This window comes from Misgurnus anguillicaudatus, chromosome 19 (genome assembly GCF_027580225.2).
Source record: "Misgurnus anguillicaudatus chromosome 19, ASM2758022v2, whole genome shotgun sequence".
In the NCBI taxonomy this organism is placed as follows: domain Eukaryota; kingdom Metazoa; phylum Chordata; class Actinopteri; order Cypriniformes; family Cobitidae; genus Misgurnus; species Misgurnus anguillicaudatus.
The window spans coordinates 52637435-52652719 of record NC_073355.2 but is presented as its reverse complement, the minus strand read 5'-3'; the positions used below and the strand labels follow the sequence as shown (position 1 = coordinate 52652719).

The 15285-nt window shown below is 40.7% G+C and overlaps 1 protein-coding gene across 1 annotated transcript; it reads right to left on the bottom strand.

The window, feature by feature from the left end:
* Positions 1-536: 536 nt before the first annotated feature.
* Positions 537-15081, bottom strand: tnrc6bb.1 (trinucleotide repeat containing adaptor 6Bb.1). Its single transcript, XM_073857834.1, has 20 exons — positions 14923-15081; positions 13697-13767; positions 13291-13312; positions 10324-10662; positions 8137-10035; positions 7880-8047; positions 7610-7791; positions 7411-7485; positions 7172-7321; positions 6800-6928; positions 6594-6716; positions 6411-6509; positions 6112-6310; positions 5745-6008; positions 5200-5328; positions 3798-3884; positions 3515-3718; positions 3276-3334; positions 2677-2816; positions 537-2458 (listed from the first exon to the last, which is right to left on the bottom strand). Exons 2-20 carry the CDS (start codon positions 13742-13744, stop codon positions 2038-2040), a joined length of 4737 nt encoding a protein of 1578 aa, XP_073713935.1. The 5' UTR covers positions 13745-13767; positions 14923-15081; the 3' UTR covers positions 537-2037.
* Positions 15082-15285: the final 204 nt, after the last annotated feature.

Genomic DNA, 15285 nt, shown 5'->3' with positions numbered 1-15285 from the left:
TACAGATTAAGGGGTGGATATTATTATTATAAGATCCTCTTCTGACTTCACAAGCTTGCAGAGATGGTTCACCAAAACTAAGTTACTGGGTTGATCTTTTACACATTCTCTAGGTTGATAGAAGCACTGGGGACCCAATTATTTACACATAAACATGGAAAACGTCATTTTTTTCATGATATTTTTCAAGATTTGTATGATATGTCCCCTTTAAACTATTATTTAAACACATATTAATAATGGAGAATGTGCAGAGACATGACTGATACTGAACCTTGTAAAGAAGCTCAAGACACGTGCAGTCAGATCTCATCACCGATTCCATCAGTAACTTCATCACTTTAAAACACCTGGATATTAAAGTTAGCACATGAATAAGATTTTTAAATGTGTTCAGATCTTCTCCAGAGAGTTTAACCTTTAGTAATACTGTTTGTAAATGTTCATATAAATCATTTCAAAGAGGAAGAAAGATTGAAAAACTTCCACAGTTACAGAAGTGAATGTGAATGAAACAGCAGACGTAGAGACAGAGATGAAATACTTCAATCTTTATAACAGCTTCATATTTCACGTATTTAAATAAGCTCTTCACTTTTTCTTTGTAAAATCTCAAAAAAATGAAACACTGAAAGGAGTGTTAAAGTCTTAATTTAAAACAAAAACAACAATACAGAAACACATGTATAATGTCTTTTAGCTGTTTGTAAACTCTGGACAGGCAGATAAGTTTTTTTTGTTTTTTTTTGGCAGAAACGCCGTCACATGTTTGTGTCTTATAAATGCTCATTGAATCATTATTGCAGTTCAGCCGATATACAAAAGGCTACATGAGTTCACTTAGAAAAGAAACGCAAAACCCGCTAATGCCAAACACAACCAGCAGTGTATAGTGCACAATAAACAACATCAATCTAAAGCAGCCGCACACAAATATACACCAAAACAAACTGTAAAGTGCACACATACATACATTATAGACACACGCTCAGTCTTTAAACATAACTTGTATATGCTTTACCAAAAAAAAGACATTTAAATAATCAAATGAAATGATATAAATGTTAAATCAGAGAGATAATGAAAACAGTGATCGGTCTGTATGTGAGACCGGTGTTCAGTAATACACAAACATCAATCCACAGCGTTATTGAACACTGAACATAACTATAAACACACTGCAAAAAAAAGACTTTCTTACTTAGTATTTCTGTCTTGCTTTCAATACAAATACCTAAAAATTGACCCAAGACAATAAGTCTTTAGTTTACACAAAAATATACAATTTAAGTAAATTTGTGCATAAAACAAGCAAAAAAAATCTGCCAATGAGGTAAGAAAAATTGTATATTTCTTGACTTATTTATAATCAAGAAAATGCATCTTGATTTAGGAATTTTTAGATATTTGTACTGAAAACAAGACAAAAATACTAAATGAGAAAGTGGCAGTGCATCACAAACCGCTTATATTTCCCCTCAACATCAAAAAAAAAAAAAAGTTACAGGAGAGCATCAAGATCTTCTGGCATTACTGAAAGATGTGTAAGACAAACAGATGTATTATAATGAAACTAACATCAGGATAAACTGATTCTTTGATTTTGGGGTGAAATATAAGACAGACATGTTTTCATGAGACTCAAAAATCTACCAGCATGAAGTGTTGCTTGATTGAAAATGAAATGCGATGTGAAGATCTGTTGGATGTTGAAGTGAAGCGGTAGGTGAAAGAAAGGCCTTTAGTAACAGTCCCTGCATTCAAATACAAGATAGCTTAACTCTGGCGATGAGAATGTGTGTAAGCACGGCATCACTCCATATAACATCAGTGTTTGTGTGTTTCTTCAAACTCTGATTCTTACATTATCATAGAATTAACATCACAATTGAAAAAAAAACATCCTAAAATTAGGCTTACAAATTTAGGATTTAGGGTAAAATAAGACATTTATCATTTTCTCCGTCACTTCTTGACTCCAGTGGCACAGAAACAACACCGCAGCTTTAACTGTACCAGTATTTCAATAACTGTCAATCACAAACTATCTGTCCCGCCTCCGAGCAGGTTGCCTGGCAACAATCCAGCTGGGCCGTCCTCTAACTGAGAAGTGGCCCACAAGCTGCTGCTGTTGCTGCCGTGGTAACCGGGAGCCACGCCCCCCCAGAATCCTTTTCCCGCCCCCTCCTCTGTGCTGTTGCTCCACTGGCTGAGGAGAGCGAGTCCGGGTCCTTCCGGCCCAGAACCGCCCGACACGTCCAACCCCTGCCAGCCCGCGCTCGCCATCCTGACCGCCGCGCCCTCGTCCGAACCTCCGCCCTCTCGTGACGTGGGGTCAGAGCCGGACGAGCCATCGGGTGACCCCGTGACCCCAGTGGTCTGGGAATGTGTGAAGTAGCGCATGACCTCATCATCGCTCATGAACTCAGCTAGGATGGTGGTGTTTCCCAGGACACACCTGAACCAACATGAGACAGAAAATAATGAACGAAACTTCATCTGTAAACAGTAAATACACTGACTGTCACTAAACACACACACACATAAAATAATCATCAGTGACTTAAATCCTCTCATTTAAATGCATCCAACATATAGTAAAAGTATAAATGTTTCTTTACAATGATCGCATACATGAATATATGTTAGTGGGGCATGTCAGTGGGCGCGGCTTACATATGCAGGGCACTCTGGGCTTTGGCGGCTTCATGAGGACTGCAGTAGCGAATCAGAGCGCTGCCCTGTGTCAGACCGAGGTGAAAGGTCAGCAGCGGACCGTGCTGTAAACAGATCGTCTTCAGTGTTGAGCCGTCAATCTGCGGAGATGAACATAAAAAGGCATTAAAGAGAGCAAAACATCTGAAACACAGAGATGAGAGATGATAACTGAGCACAACACATCTTCAAGAGCTGGAGTTATATTGAGATGAAATGATAAATACTGTCTCTGTGAACACACAAGACTGAAAGTCAACATTCACTGTATGTAGGAAAGTCATCTCAATTAGGACTGCATGATTGTGATGTGATTGTCATTGTGCATAAAGTCGGTCACTTGTTTAGTAGTAAATCACCATGACCTGCTTTCAGATGAAGCGGCATTTACTACACAAAGCTGTGGTTTACTTACAGCTGGGCAATATCGCCTTCATTATCGCCCCGATTGTCAGTGAACTATGGCTTTGTGTAGTAAATGCTGCTTTATCTGAAAGCAGGTGACGGCCAGGTGAACCCTAATCTCAATTGTGTATCTGTGTGTGTGTTTATTTGTGTACCTGTGGTGTGAGGTTGCGTAGTAACAGCCAAGATTTTCCTGCTCCACCATCACTCCACTCTGAACAGATGAGTTACACAAACAGACAGAGAAGAAAGCATTAGAGACTTTACATTTACATGAATGCATTTAGCTTTAATCCAAAGTAAAGTTTATAAGAATCTCTTGATGTAGATGTGTTTACTGAGGACCAAACCCATGATCTTTTGACATCTGTATGTTTCTGTATGTGATCTTTACCAGGTTTAAAGGGCAACTCCTGAGTGTTTGCTCCTCCTCCCCACACCCTGGGCATCCGTGGCCCCTCCCCTGACCACGCCTGTTTCTGACTGGTGAGGCCTGGAGGAGGGCGGGGCAGATGAGAACTGTTCCGATTGGTCCTCCATGATTTGCCGTGTCCAATGGGCTCAGGGGGCCAACTGGACTTCAGTTCTGAATACTTAGCTGCAACATGAAGTTCAAATGATGATTTAATATACTGATGTCTACAGCTTTGTGTGTGCGTGTGTGATGTGCGTGTTACCTGAAGCGTGTACAGTGTGTGTTGGGTCTGAGGTACTGTATGGCCAGGCACCAGGTGAAGGCAAACGTGTGTTGAGTGAGTTTGACCCTGAAACACAGACATGTCACACATCACGCATGATTATTCTCATATAGCTATTAGCATAAAGTCTGGTGTACTTTACAGTTTATCTCATACATTTAAATAAAAAGAGACAGATAGACTGACAATAAAAACTAATGATGACTACAACTGCAATACTACACATACTCAACTATGATTATGGTGATCTAAATCTCAGCTAACACAAACTACAACTTTAAATTCGTCATAAATTTGTCATTTTTTATTTATATGCTTCAAAATAAACAATGAAGGATTGAAGATCAGCCATTCTGTGTTTAGGGCTTTGGCAATATAAGATATATTATCCAACAACTTTGCTGAATGTTGCTAAAAATAAAGATGAATGTGTTAAAGCCGGCACCAATAGACATTCATTCACCCTTCACATCTCAGAAGTAACTCATCATTATCAGAATGGTGAAATCAGACATGCATGATGCATTTGATAATGAAATGTTCCCAAAAAATATACTGTGTGATGATGATATGGTTTAAAGAATACTGATACAAAATAAAATATTATCATTTACAAGAGAAGATGGCGGTCTCTATAATCACCTCAAGCAACATTTACATGTGTTCATTTAATAAAAGTAAAACTGGTCTCTAGGTCTAAATTTTTACAGCATTTTAAAGAGCACCTATCATCCCATAATGTGAGTTATCGTCTCCAACCAGGGGTTAAATTGGGATTTGTTATGTGGGCGTTGAGAGGTAACATTTATAACACAAATGACAGCAAAGCCACAGGTGTGTTTCAGTGACATGCTGGACCTCTGATAGGATTTGATAAGTTTAAGTTTTGAACCGTGCAAGACCCAAAATACTTTAAAAAGAGCTTCTGAACCTGCATTAAATGATGCAAATCTATAAGTCAGACACCCTACATGGATTTGTTGCACATGTCATCATGCACAATTAATCAAACTTTCAGAAAAGGAAGTTATAAGAAATATACAAACTCATTGACTAATTATAGACATAAGATACCTAAAAAAGAGACTCAATTTCCCAGAAAAGGTACATAATATCAGCAACATGTCTTATAAATTAGCCATAAAGATCCCTATGCTGATCTAAGGTCAGCAGCTAGTAAATAAAATCACGATCATGGGTGTGAACCCTGGGTGTGAATTCTTTCCAAATAGTTCACTGGCCCGTCATCAATTATTCCTTACATATTTCATTAATTGTCCAAAAATGTAAAGATATCAAGTTTTAGTTGTATCATACATTCCTCTTTCTTTGTGTGTGTGTGTGTGTGTGTGTGTGTGTGTGTGTGTGTGTGTGTGTATACCTGTGTTATCTTGCAGGAGATGATGTTCTGTATCTGTTAGAACAGATGTTCCCAGCAGTCCTGCAGGAGTCATGTAAGGGTCCGGTTCAGGACTCGGTACACCTTTCCATGGGACACCCGGCTGAAACTCTGGGAATGAGCACATATAAAAAGAATAAAACATGTGAAAGTTAAAAACTGCTTGTGTTATTTCATCATCATCATCATCATCATCATCATCATCATCTAATATATCACTCTGCAAGAATCAATCAGAAACAGAAGAATGCTTTGATTACACTTCACACAATTCACTTCCAAACTAAACCTAACATTACATTATTTATTACGCTTATATTCAAAAACACTTACAGATAAGAAACATCACCAGCAAAAATACAGTTTTAATATTAATCAGTAGTAATTAATCAGACCCTTCAAACTTAATTTTTTATCCAGTAGATTCAAACAACAGACAAATCTACATCCATTGATCAAAAACTTTCTTGGGCTTCAGTGTCAAGAACACTTCAACAACACACAAAAGAGTGTGTTGAAGTGTGTACCTGGAGGCCAGGTGGGATTGACAGGTGATGTGTCCACTTTAACACCTGATGATCTGTGCCAGCTTCCACCCAACACATCATACTGAGAGTACGAGGAGCCACCGCTCAACTTCACTGGACCGTTATGCAATGTGGGCTCTGGTGGTGAAGGTGTCAGACTGCTTCCATCCATCATCCATTTAAAGCGAGACTGAACACTTCCTCCATCCTTCAGTCCACCAGAAGAACCAATCAGAGAATCCAGATCAGAGGCGCCAGCAAAACCTGAGACACAAGAGTTAATGCATCAACAAACAATCAGTAAAGAAGAATATTCAAGATGTTTTTGTCTAGATATGTGTAGAAGCTCGTAGCTCATCTAGCTGACCTGTGAACGCAGTAGATGGTTTGTTGTGCATCTCAGGTCCTCCCATGGCAGCATGAAGAGACACATCCGGCTGTTTGTTCAGGTGATGGAGAGGCGGTGTGTCCGGATGTTTGGAGATAGGTCCTCCCATTGGGGACGAGGGGAGTTTACCTCCTCCCAAACCCTGCTGCTGCTGCAGAATAGCCATTATACGCGCCAACTACACACATAAGAATTAGTACATTTAAAATGTGAGTTATCTGTCTTATTTAGATAATGCACTAAAGGGGCTCTGTGCAGTGTTTGTTTACGTGTTGTACCTGCTGTTGGTCATGCTGCGGTCTTGGAGGAGCAGGAAACTTCCTCTGATTCAGGAACTGTTGTTGCTGTTGTTGTTGTTGAAGGAGGAGTTGACAAGCCTAAGAGAGAGAAAGAGAAACCATGAAACAGTAAGATGACAACATATGAGGAGTATCGTTGAATTGATCTCTATTCAAACATACCAGTTGGAACTGCTGCATGTGAGGATGAACACCTCCGAGCATGGCGATGTGCTGGGGGGAGAGCTGAGGAGGGAACATTCCCCCACTAGGAGGTGCCATTGGCTTTAGCATTGGCCCAGCAACCTGTAACACCACACACAGAATTGGACAAATTAGGACACAGCAGAAAGGGAAGAGTTAATAAGAATTCACAAACACAAGAGTACCTGAGGAGGGAGGAACTGAGGCACTTGTGCCCGCATCACAGGGGAACGATTTAAAGGATGTACACCAGCCTGATGTACCCCCCTCTGCTGAGCTATCCCACCACTGCCAAACATAGCATGACCACCAGTCTACAACACAGCACAAAATCAGTCAGACTACCAAAAACATGTTAAACATCAACATGTCTGAAACAGTAAGGAAAGTAAACCTATGGTATGCTTTGTTTAGAACAGCCACATCTGCTTTGTGTTAGCCAAGGCATATGGACACAATAGGACTAGTTAATGGATCGCACTGTCATTGATGTCACACAATCATGTTGTAGGTTATTTTACAATTATTAAGGATGCAGTCCAGGTGAATCTCAATACCTTGTCCAGGTATGGCCCACTATCCCCAGGTGTGATCTCTTTGGAATTCTGTGAGCGGAACGCTCCTCCAGCCCTGCCACCTCGCCGCATATCTCCATCATTCATTCCTCTCTTGTCTTGTCTTTCCTGACTCATGCTGGAGTCTTCATCCTAACAATGTCAAAAAAGAATGTGCAGTGAGACAGGACCTCTGTTGGCCAACTGAACCTCAGTTTAGGTGGATCAGAACTGTATCTTACCATGATGCCCATGTTTGAGAACTGTCGAGTCATAGGAGTTGCCCATGAGTCCCCACTGTTACCTTTAACCGGGCTCTGTAGACAAACCAAATGTATCAAGTCAATAAAAATGTTATCCTGTTAGATCAAAAAGTCTTGGTGAGTACACTGGACTGAAAGACAACGCTGGTTTTCAACAGCACACATGATCAAAACATACCCGAGTACTATGTCGCCTGCCCCCATGGTTCTGATTCCAGCTTCCAGAGTTGTACGTGGACATGCTGCTTTGAGATCCCCTGCTGCCCCAGACGCCAGTGCCACCATCTTCCTCCTCCCAGCTAGAGTGACGGGATGCAGGTGAGCTTTCGTCAGCCCACCCCTCTTGCATAGACTTTGAACCTAAAGGGTAAAGGGGAAGACCAACTTAAATGAGACACTGGAAGAGTTTCACTATTGAATAAACAAGAGTACCTCGACAAGATCTTACCAGACTTGGTAGGACGAGAATGTGAGATTCCCCATACTCCAGCTTTCCCTGGTTCCTCTGAGTCCCCCCAGCTAGCTGGGGCATCAACTGATTTTCCCCATGCAGCTGCCCCATTGTCCACAGACTGATCTGGTGAACCACTGCCCCCATGTCCCCATGTTGCAGAAACTAGAAAGTGTACATACATTCATGAACAGCTCCATAGTTTAAAAACATTAACTATACTGTAATATGCCTCTATAGATTTATCTTCTTACCAGGGTTCTTAGGTGGAGCTCCAGTCTGTCTTCCAGAAGACTGTGTAACACTTGACTGACAACTTTGTTGTTGGGTCTGTGAGCTTTTCTTATCCCACAGATTGACATTCTTGTTTTTGTAACGTGATGGGTCGCCCCATGCAGATGTGCCATCATCAATCTCCATATTTCGGCTAATGGACTGAGGCGAGGGTTCCTCCCACCCACTCGGCTCTACAACTGAAGAAATCTCAGGGATGGGGCCGCATGTCCATCCAGACCCTTTACTTTGACCCTCTGGTCCTCCTGGTTGACCCCTGTCCTGCAAGGCCTTTGGATGTCCCGGCATTTGCTGCTGGGTCTGTGATTGCTGCTGCGGTTGGTTTTGGGTTTTAAGTGCTGTTTGTTTGTTTGGTATTTGTGATGGAAGATGCTTCTCACCCCATCCCTGGTGTTGCTTGACGTTGACACCTCCCCAGCCACCACTCTGATGCCCCTCCTTTTCAGAGCTGCCCCATAACCCCTCACCCTGATTATTGGAGTCACTACTTCTCGTCTCCTTCCAGCCTCCAGCCTCGGGTAAAGGTGTCGTCTGTCTCCACTCACTTCTGCTACCTTGGTCCCACTCCGCCCCTTCCCTCCTGCATGTACTGTCATTGTCTTGGGCTTCCCCCCATCCACCTCCTTTGTGACCAGTACCAACTTCTCCATGCATGCCCCAGCCATCCCTTTTCACTACCGTCCTCTCATCCCACTTCTGCCCTTCACCTCCCCATCGTTGATCATGGCTAACCTCCATTCCCTCCTGCTTTTTGGAGCTAGAAAAAGGGGCATCACCTGTACCTTTCCAGCCCTCCTTATGGCGGCTAGTGTCTTCCTCTACATTACAGACAACATTCTCTACATTCCAGGCGACACTCTGTTTGATCTGGGTCTTGCCCCATCCTGTGTTGCACAGCACCTTAGGGTCCAGGTTAGTGCGATTGATCATGGTCTGCAAGGCCTCTTCAGGGTTGGAGGTCTGACTTGTTAAGGGACTCTGGATGTGCATTCCATCCCTACTACTTTCCCCTCGAGCTGATTCTTTCTCTAAGCCATCCCAAACATTAACGCCTTTCTGATTGTCATCTCTTGATGTCACTGAACTGGTTGCAAACACAGAAGAGTCCTCTCTTGATGTCCCAACAGAGTCTGAGGTCCATCCTGTAGATGCCTGCTCATTTGTAACACCCATCTCTCCCTGAGAGATGCCAGTGGTACCAACTGAACTTTCATCCCCAACTGTTCTATTATCTCCTGCTGTATCACTCCCCCTCTTCACCTGCTCTTCACCTGTATCCCATGCATCTAAGTTGACCCCATCATCTTTGCTATTAACAACATTTGGTCCAGCTTTAAGCTCCGCCCAATCACCCATAATACACTCTTTGTTGTTGCTGAGCGTCTGGGACAGCGCACCAGCTGGACTCAAGGGTGTGGGAGGAGATTCCTCAGAGGCAGTGTTGGTTAAGAGTCCTCCGTCAGGGTCATCTTGTACAGGACCAGACCAGGATGGAGGGCTGTAGTTTGGGTTTAGGCCTCGAGAGCCCTCTTGATCTCCAGCAGAAGATGGCACCTTGGAATTGAATGACTGATCCGCTCCTTTAATAGATTCTTTAATCTCAGACCGTGAGGATGCACCCACCACTGCACTGGCTTCTGAATATTCACAAATGGGAGAAGACGCTCTCTGATCACTGCTCCAAGAACTTTCCAGTCTTCCACTCTTGCTGAGACTCGGCCATTTCTCTGTATCAGAACTGTCTATATTGTCCATTCCCTGAGCGGAAGATTGGCCTTCTGGGCCAAGACCCCATGAGTAATTTGCATAAGTTGGAGTGGCAGAGGCATCAGATGATGAGTGCAGAGAAACAGTAGCATCTGGAAGAGGGACAACACAACTTCAGGCAAGAAAATGGGTCAGTGACAAATATGAATCTAAACTTTATTTAGTCTGAATTTTATTCTTATATGCTGTCTAAAACATAACAATATTTCAAAAAGTCTCCTTATCACCCACCCCTTGCATAATTATTAAAATGTGCTTTGAAAAGGCTTTGAAATATCAATAAGACTATTTAACATATCTTATCATAACAACATTCTGTGTCTATTATCCTAAACATTTTCATTCCACATGGTTTACTACGCTATTAATGACCGACCCACCTGAGGGATCAGATGTGCTTGCATTAGTGGAGGGCGTGACGTCCCCTCCCTGTCCACCTCCCAGCAGCATGCAGGACAGTGGCGGCTGGCCTCTCTTCAATAGCACTTTGGGTTCCTGCTGGTTTCGGAAGCGTGGTGGCACCTCACGGGGCATATAGCGCTGAGACACAGCGGAGGGGGGCTGTCCGTTGGCCACAGTGGTCCACTTTGCATTGTTCCCTCCCTCAGGGGGGTTAGTTGAACCCCCGATGACAGGACAGGGGGAGATTGTTTGGGTAAAATCAGGACGTGATGAAGTACAGGTAAGGGGGGTGAGAGACGGGACAGATGAACTTGATTCTGACAGGTAATTAAAGAAGAAACAAGAAACCTTAAACATAACAAACTCAGACATAATCAAGAACTTACAGTTTTGTAAACAGACTTCCATTTAAAAAGTTTGGAGTCACTAAGACATTTTTTAATTTAATTAAAATTGATTTCAGTAGGGCTTTTTTACAGATCATGTAAAAGATTCATATGTGTGGCTTATGAAATGAGTATTATTGCAAAACACACATGGATTAGGAGGACACTCTCGTTCTCTCTCTCTCTCCTTTTTTAATACTTTATACACCTACTTCTGTTTGCTTAGAGGTATTTGTAAACTGCTGTAAAGTTCAACAGTAATAAAATAACTTGACGACATCTTTTAGCATCATGTCTTTTTGCATCAAATTACAGAGAGTATTAATAACAGTATCTATGATCTCGTACACACTGCAAACTTTCGGGAATGACAACCGCATTTAAATGCGGGAGTGAATCACCTAAATGTTTGTTTCATGTCTGTATGGAACAAGACTCACTCCCGAAAATGTAATGATTGACAAAGAGACAACCATAGCAATGTTCTGCCGTCTCACGTGCTTATCACTTACAGCTTTGACAAAAATAATATAACTGCATTATGTTTTGCAATAAACCTCCATCTTGGCATTATGTATTGTACGCATTTGAGAGTCTGGTCCACAGCGCTCTGTCCTGCAGTGTTGCCAGGTCCTCGTCTTTTTTGTACTTGCATACCATTTTTGCATTTAAAAGTTTATGGCTTTTGGCTCATGAAGCGATCAAGTTTTTTGGTGTTATTAAAGTGTGAATGTGCTGGCCCCAATATTTTGATCTTTGAAATAAAGCATTTGGTTTTATTAATTTTTCTTGTTCACTGTTTTTTCGTGCAAGATCTGGCAACACTGGGCAGCAAACGCTTGTGCCTCTGTCATTTTCTGCAATGATACCCAATGATACCCATCCCTACTACCAAACAAGCCTGTGTGTCAAATGTTTTTATAATATGATAAGATGTGATGGCTAATGAAAACAAGGTTTATGTCAAAATAAAAAATATATATATAACAATTAGGGGGTCATATTATGAGATTTTTTAAGATTTAAAGCAACACTATGTAGTTTTTTTACCTTTAAATAATGAAAAATTATTTCAGTGATAGAACAACTTTTAACTGGAGAAATTGTACTGTTGCTGCAACCTGAGCAGCCTCCTAGCTGCTAAAAGCACACTCTGAAAGTGGCGGTGGTGGGTAGGAAACACAGCCCCGCCCCTCCCCCTGCCTGCAGAAGAGTGTCTGATACCAGGCACTGTTGCGCTTTTCAACCACATGGGGGAGCTGTAAGTCATTTTTACATGGAAACTACATAGTGTTGCTTTAAGTTTTTGGTGTCCCCAAAGTGCATATGTGAAGTTTTAGCTCAAACTACCCCACAGATCATTTATTATAGCATGTTACAATTCCTATTTTGTAGAACCTAGCAAAAATGTGCAATTTTTGGGTGTGTCCTTTAAAATGTAAATGAGCTGATGAAATGCAAACACTGATCGCAATGATGGTGGTTTGTTAAAATTTGAACTCAATTTAAATTTGCAATTTAAATTGTGCTGCCATTATTGTAATTGGCCTTGCTATCTACCCCACAAAACAGGCCAAATCTGAACGACCTAATTTTTCCACATGTTTGCAGAGAATGGTCTACCAAAACTAAAGATATATACACAAGAGATATCCCGCACACTAATAACTTGCAAAATTTTAATTTATTGCGACGTTTCAATCGTAAGATCTACTTCAGGCATATGGGCTGCACGATTTGGGTAATTTTTCCCATTGCGGTTATTGATGCTAATATTGCAATGTGCGATTGCGATTATAATAAATGGTATCATGAGTCAACTTGATGGGTTTTAAGGAAAATCCACACACAGTTTAGTGATAATGCTAAAATGTGTATTGTTAAAACTAGAAATGTTTTCGTATTGCCACGTGATGTAGCAACTGCTCAGTGCCAGTAATCCTAAATCCAAAATACCGCCATACAACAGACATAGAGTTTTTTTTAGCTACCAGATCACTGTCAATCTCCTCTGCATCTATCTTCGCTCTGGTATTTCCGCGCTGCGCACAAACAAATGACGATGCACAACACACAAGTGCATGCCACACATGCACTGCCTTTTTTTGCTTTTTTCTTTCTTTTTTTAAACAGCAAGGAAAATCATCAAACTGTTATCAGAAAGTTTGTGTTAACAAGTCCACACATTTATTTATTTAATATAATTGCAACATTTTGCTTTCATATAACTGCACAGGCTGATATAAACTTTTTTGTGTATCTGACTAGGTCCTCTTTACGGCAACAATCTCAGAAGATTTACAGGACGTGTTCGCGTTCACACAAAAGCTTGTCTGGTAATTTTACGGGTATTTTCTGGGACCAAAGGTCTGTGTGAATGGGGTTTAAGTTACTGGGTTGATCTTTTTCACCTTTTCTAGGTTGATAGAAGCACTGGGGACCCAATTATATTACACATAAACATTACTTGATACCTTGTTGAACATATGTATTCACTAAAACATAAAAAAGTATTAGTGGCCTCAAACATACATGCAGATATATATGTAAAACACCAACCTTTAATACTGTCTTTAGTGTCCTATAATAAAAACAACATATTAGTAAAAATTCAACTATCCAAACACAACATAAAAAGTTGAGATCATCTGTAATTAATGTTTGATATGAACGCTTGTCAATCTGTTTAACTCAAATCATGCTGAACTATTGACCACAGACAATATCTGTCACTCACTATTATATTATTTATGTTCAGATTATCTTGACATTAACTGATTGTGTGTTTTATCAGGAAACATTCAGTGTGTTCATTTGTAATGTATGAATAAATGCTAACAGATTTGAGAAAGACTAAATTCATATTAATTTAATCTTTTAAAGGGGTTTGTACACAAATGTGATGTTAATTTCCAGATTAATAAACATGATAAGCTTACAGGTTTAATAAGTATGAGAGTTTTACCTCCTGATGCCGTCCACTGTCTTGTGTTTTACTCTGACGGTCTTCCATGAACTGCAGCTCCAGTCCTGTTTCTGAAACACAAACATCACAGCAGATTTAACACAACAACAGATCTGATCTGAACTGTACAGTAATTTCACAGGCAGTCACGTGACAATAAAGACTTAAAGCCTCTATTCCGTTTCAGGCAAAACAACAGAAGTGATGTGAAAACATTTAGACTGATAATACTGATAATCTATAAGTCCTGTGATGATAACCTGCGACCAGTAAATTTGATCTTTTTTTGATATGTGACACTGAATTTGAAAACTGCACATTGTACTTTCTGCATCTATCATTAAAGTATTTATTAGTAATACAGTGGAAATTAGTAGAAATAGAGTATTTGGTTAGCATGTTGATTTACAGTGTGTGCCCCTAACTTTTCTGGTTGTGCCCCTAAAATTTTCAGTTGGGGGCCACTGTGCTCCTAGTGAAAAAAGTTAGTCTGGAGCCCTGCCAGCTTAAAAAGTGACCAAAACACAGCTAGACCAGCTTGCTACACCAGCAAAATCAGCTAAAACCAAGCTGAGAGACCAGCTGAAACTATCTTATTTTTTTCTGATGGAGTGTCAGTAAAGGATGATAATACTGCAGATCTTTAATGCAATAACATGACACTGAATGATTTTATGGTCATTCATCATGTTATACTTCAAAAACATGGCACAGGTCAAAAACTTGCTATTTATCAAGAAGAACGTTTATAAATAAACCCGAACTAATAATTAGGTATATGTGTTAGTTACGTACGAGTTTATCGATATATGTCACTAAAATAATGCTTTACTGGTTTGTGTTTGATGTGTTATTCATCTCTCCATACAAACTTATCAAGCTAACATGCTAACGATGGCGTATTTACAGTTAAACACGAACAATGCACCGACATTAAACTCTAATAACGTGTATATTGTGTAAAACAGTGTTATTTAAATCATTTAATGTCGTGTTAGTTTGTGTACAGCTGTTATTTATTTAATTTATTAGTGTGTGACGATAGCCAACAGCTAAAAACAAAACTTCAGCACTGACAGATATCATCAGAAAGGAATCAAACGAATCCTCACACATGAAGTTAACACACTATCACACGTGCACGTGTGTTTATGTTCGCGTTATATATGTGAAAAACACCATAAACCAGCGAGTATTTGTAAATGTTTCAGGTTTGTTTTGCTTACCCGTCAGTCCGGCCTGCAGCTGCGCACTGACGCCACTGCGAGCGTCATCCGGGTACCAGAGCGCGCGCGCACGCACGCTCGTACACACATAATAAGAGTATCACTTTATTATCGAAAGCAGTTTATTGCATTTTGTACATTTCGCGTTTTCGTACACATTTATACTTGTATTCTACTAAAACAAAAAGCGTGTTTGGCTTCGTTTGACGCCGCGCAAAATGGACATCAAAGTATCGCGAGAGCGCGTTATTGACGGAGTGCTTTCGATTTGCAATCGCGATACTACGATGTCATCCACCGATCCATCTGCGCAGCGTCGCATGAAGTCGAACACAACCAACTATTTACCGGAAATGTCTTCAT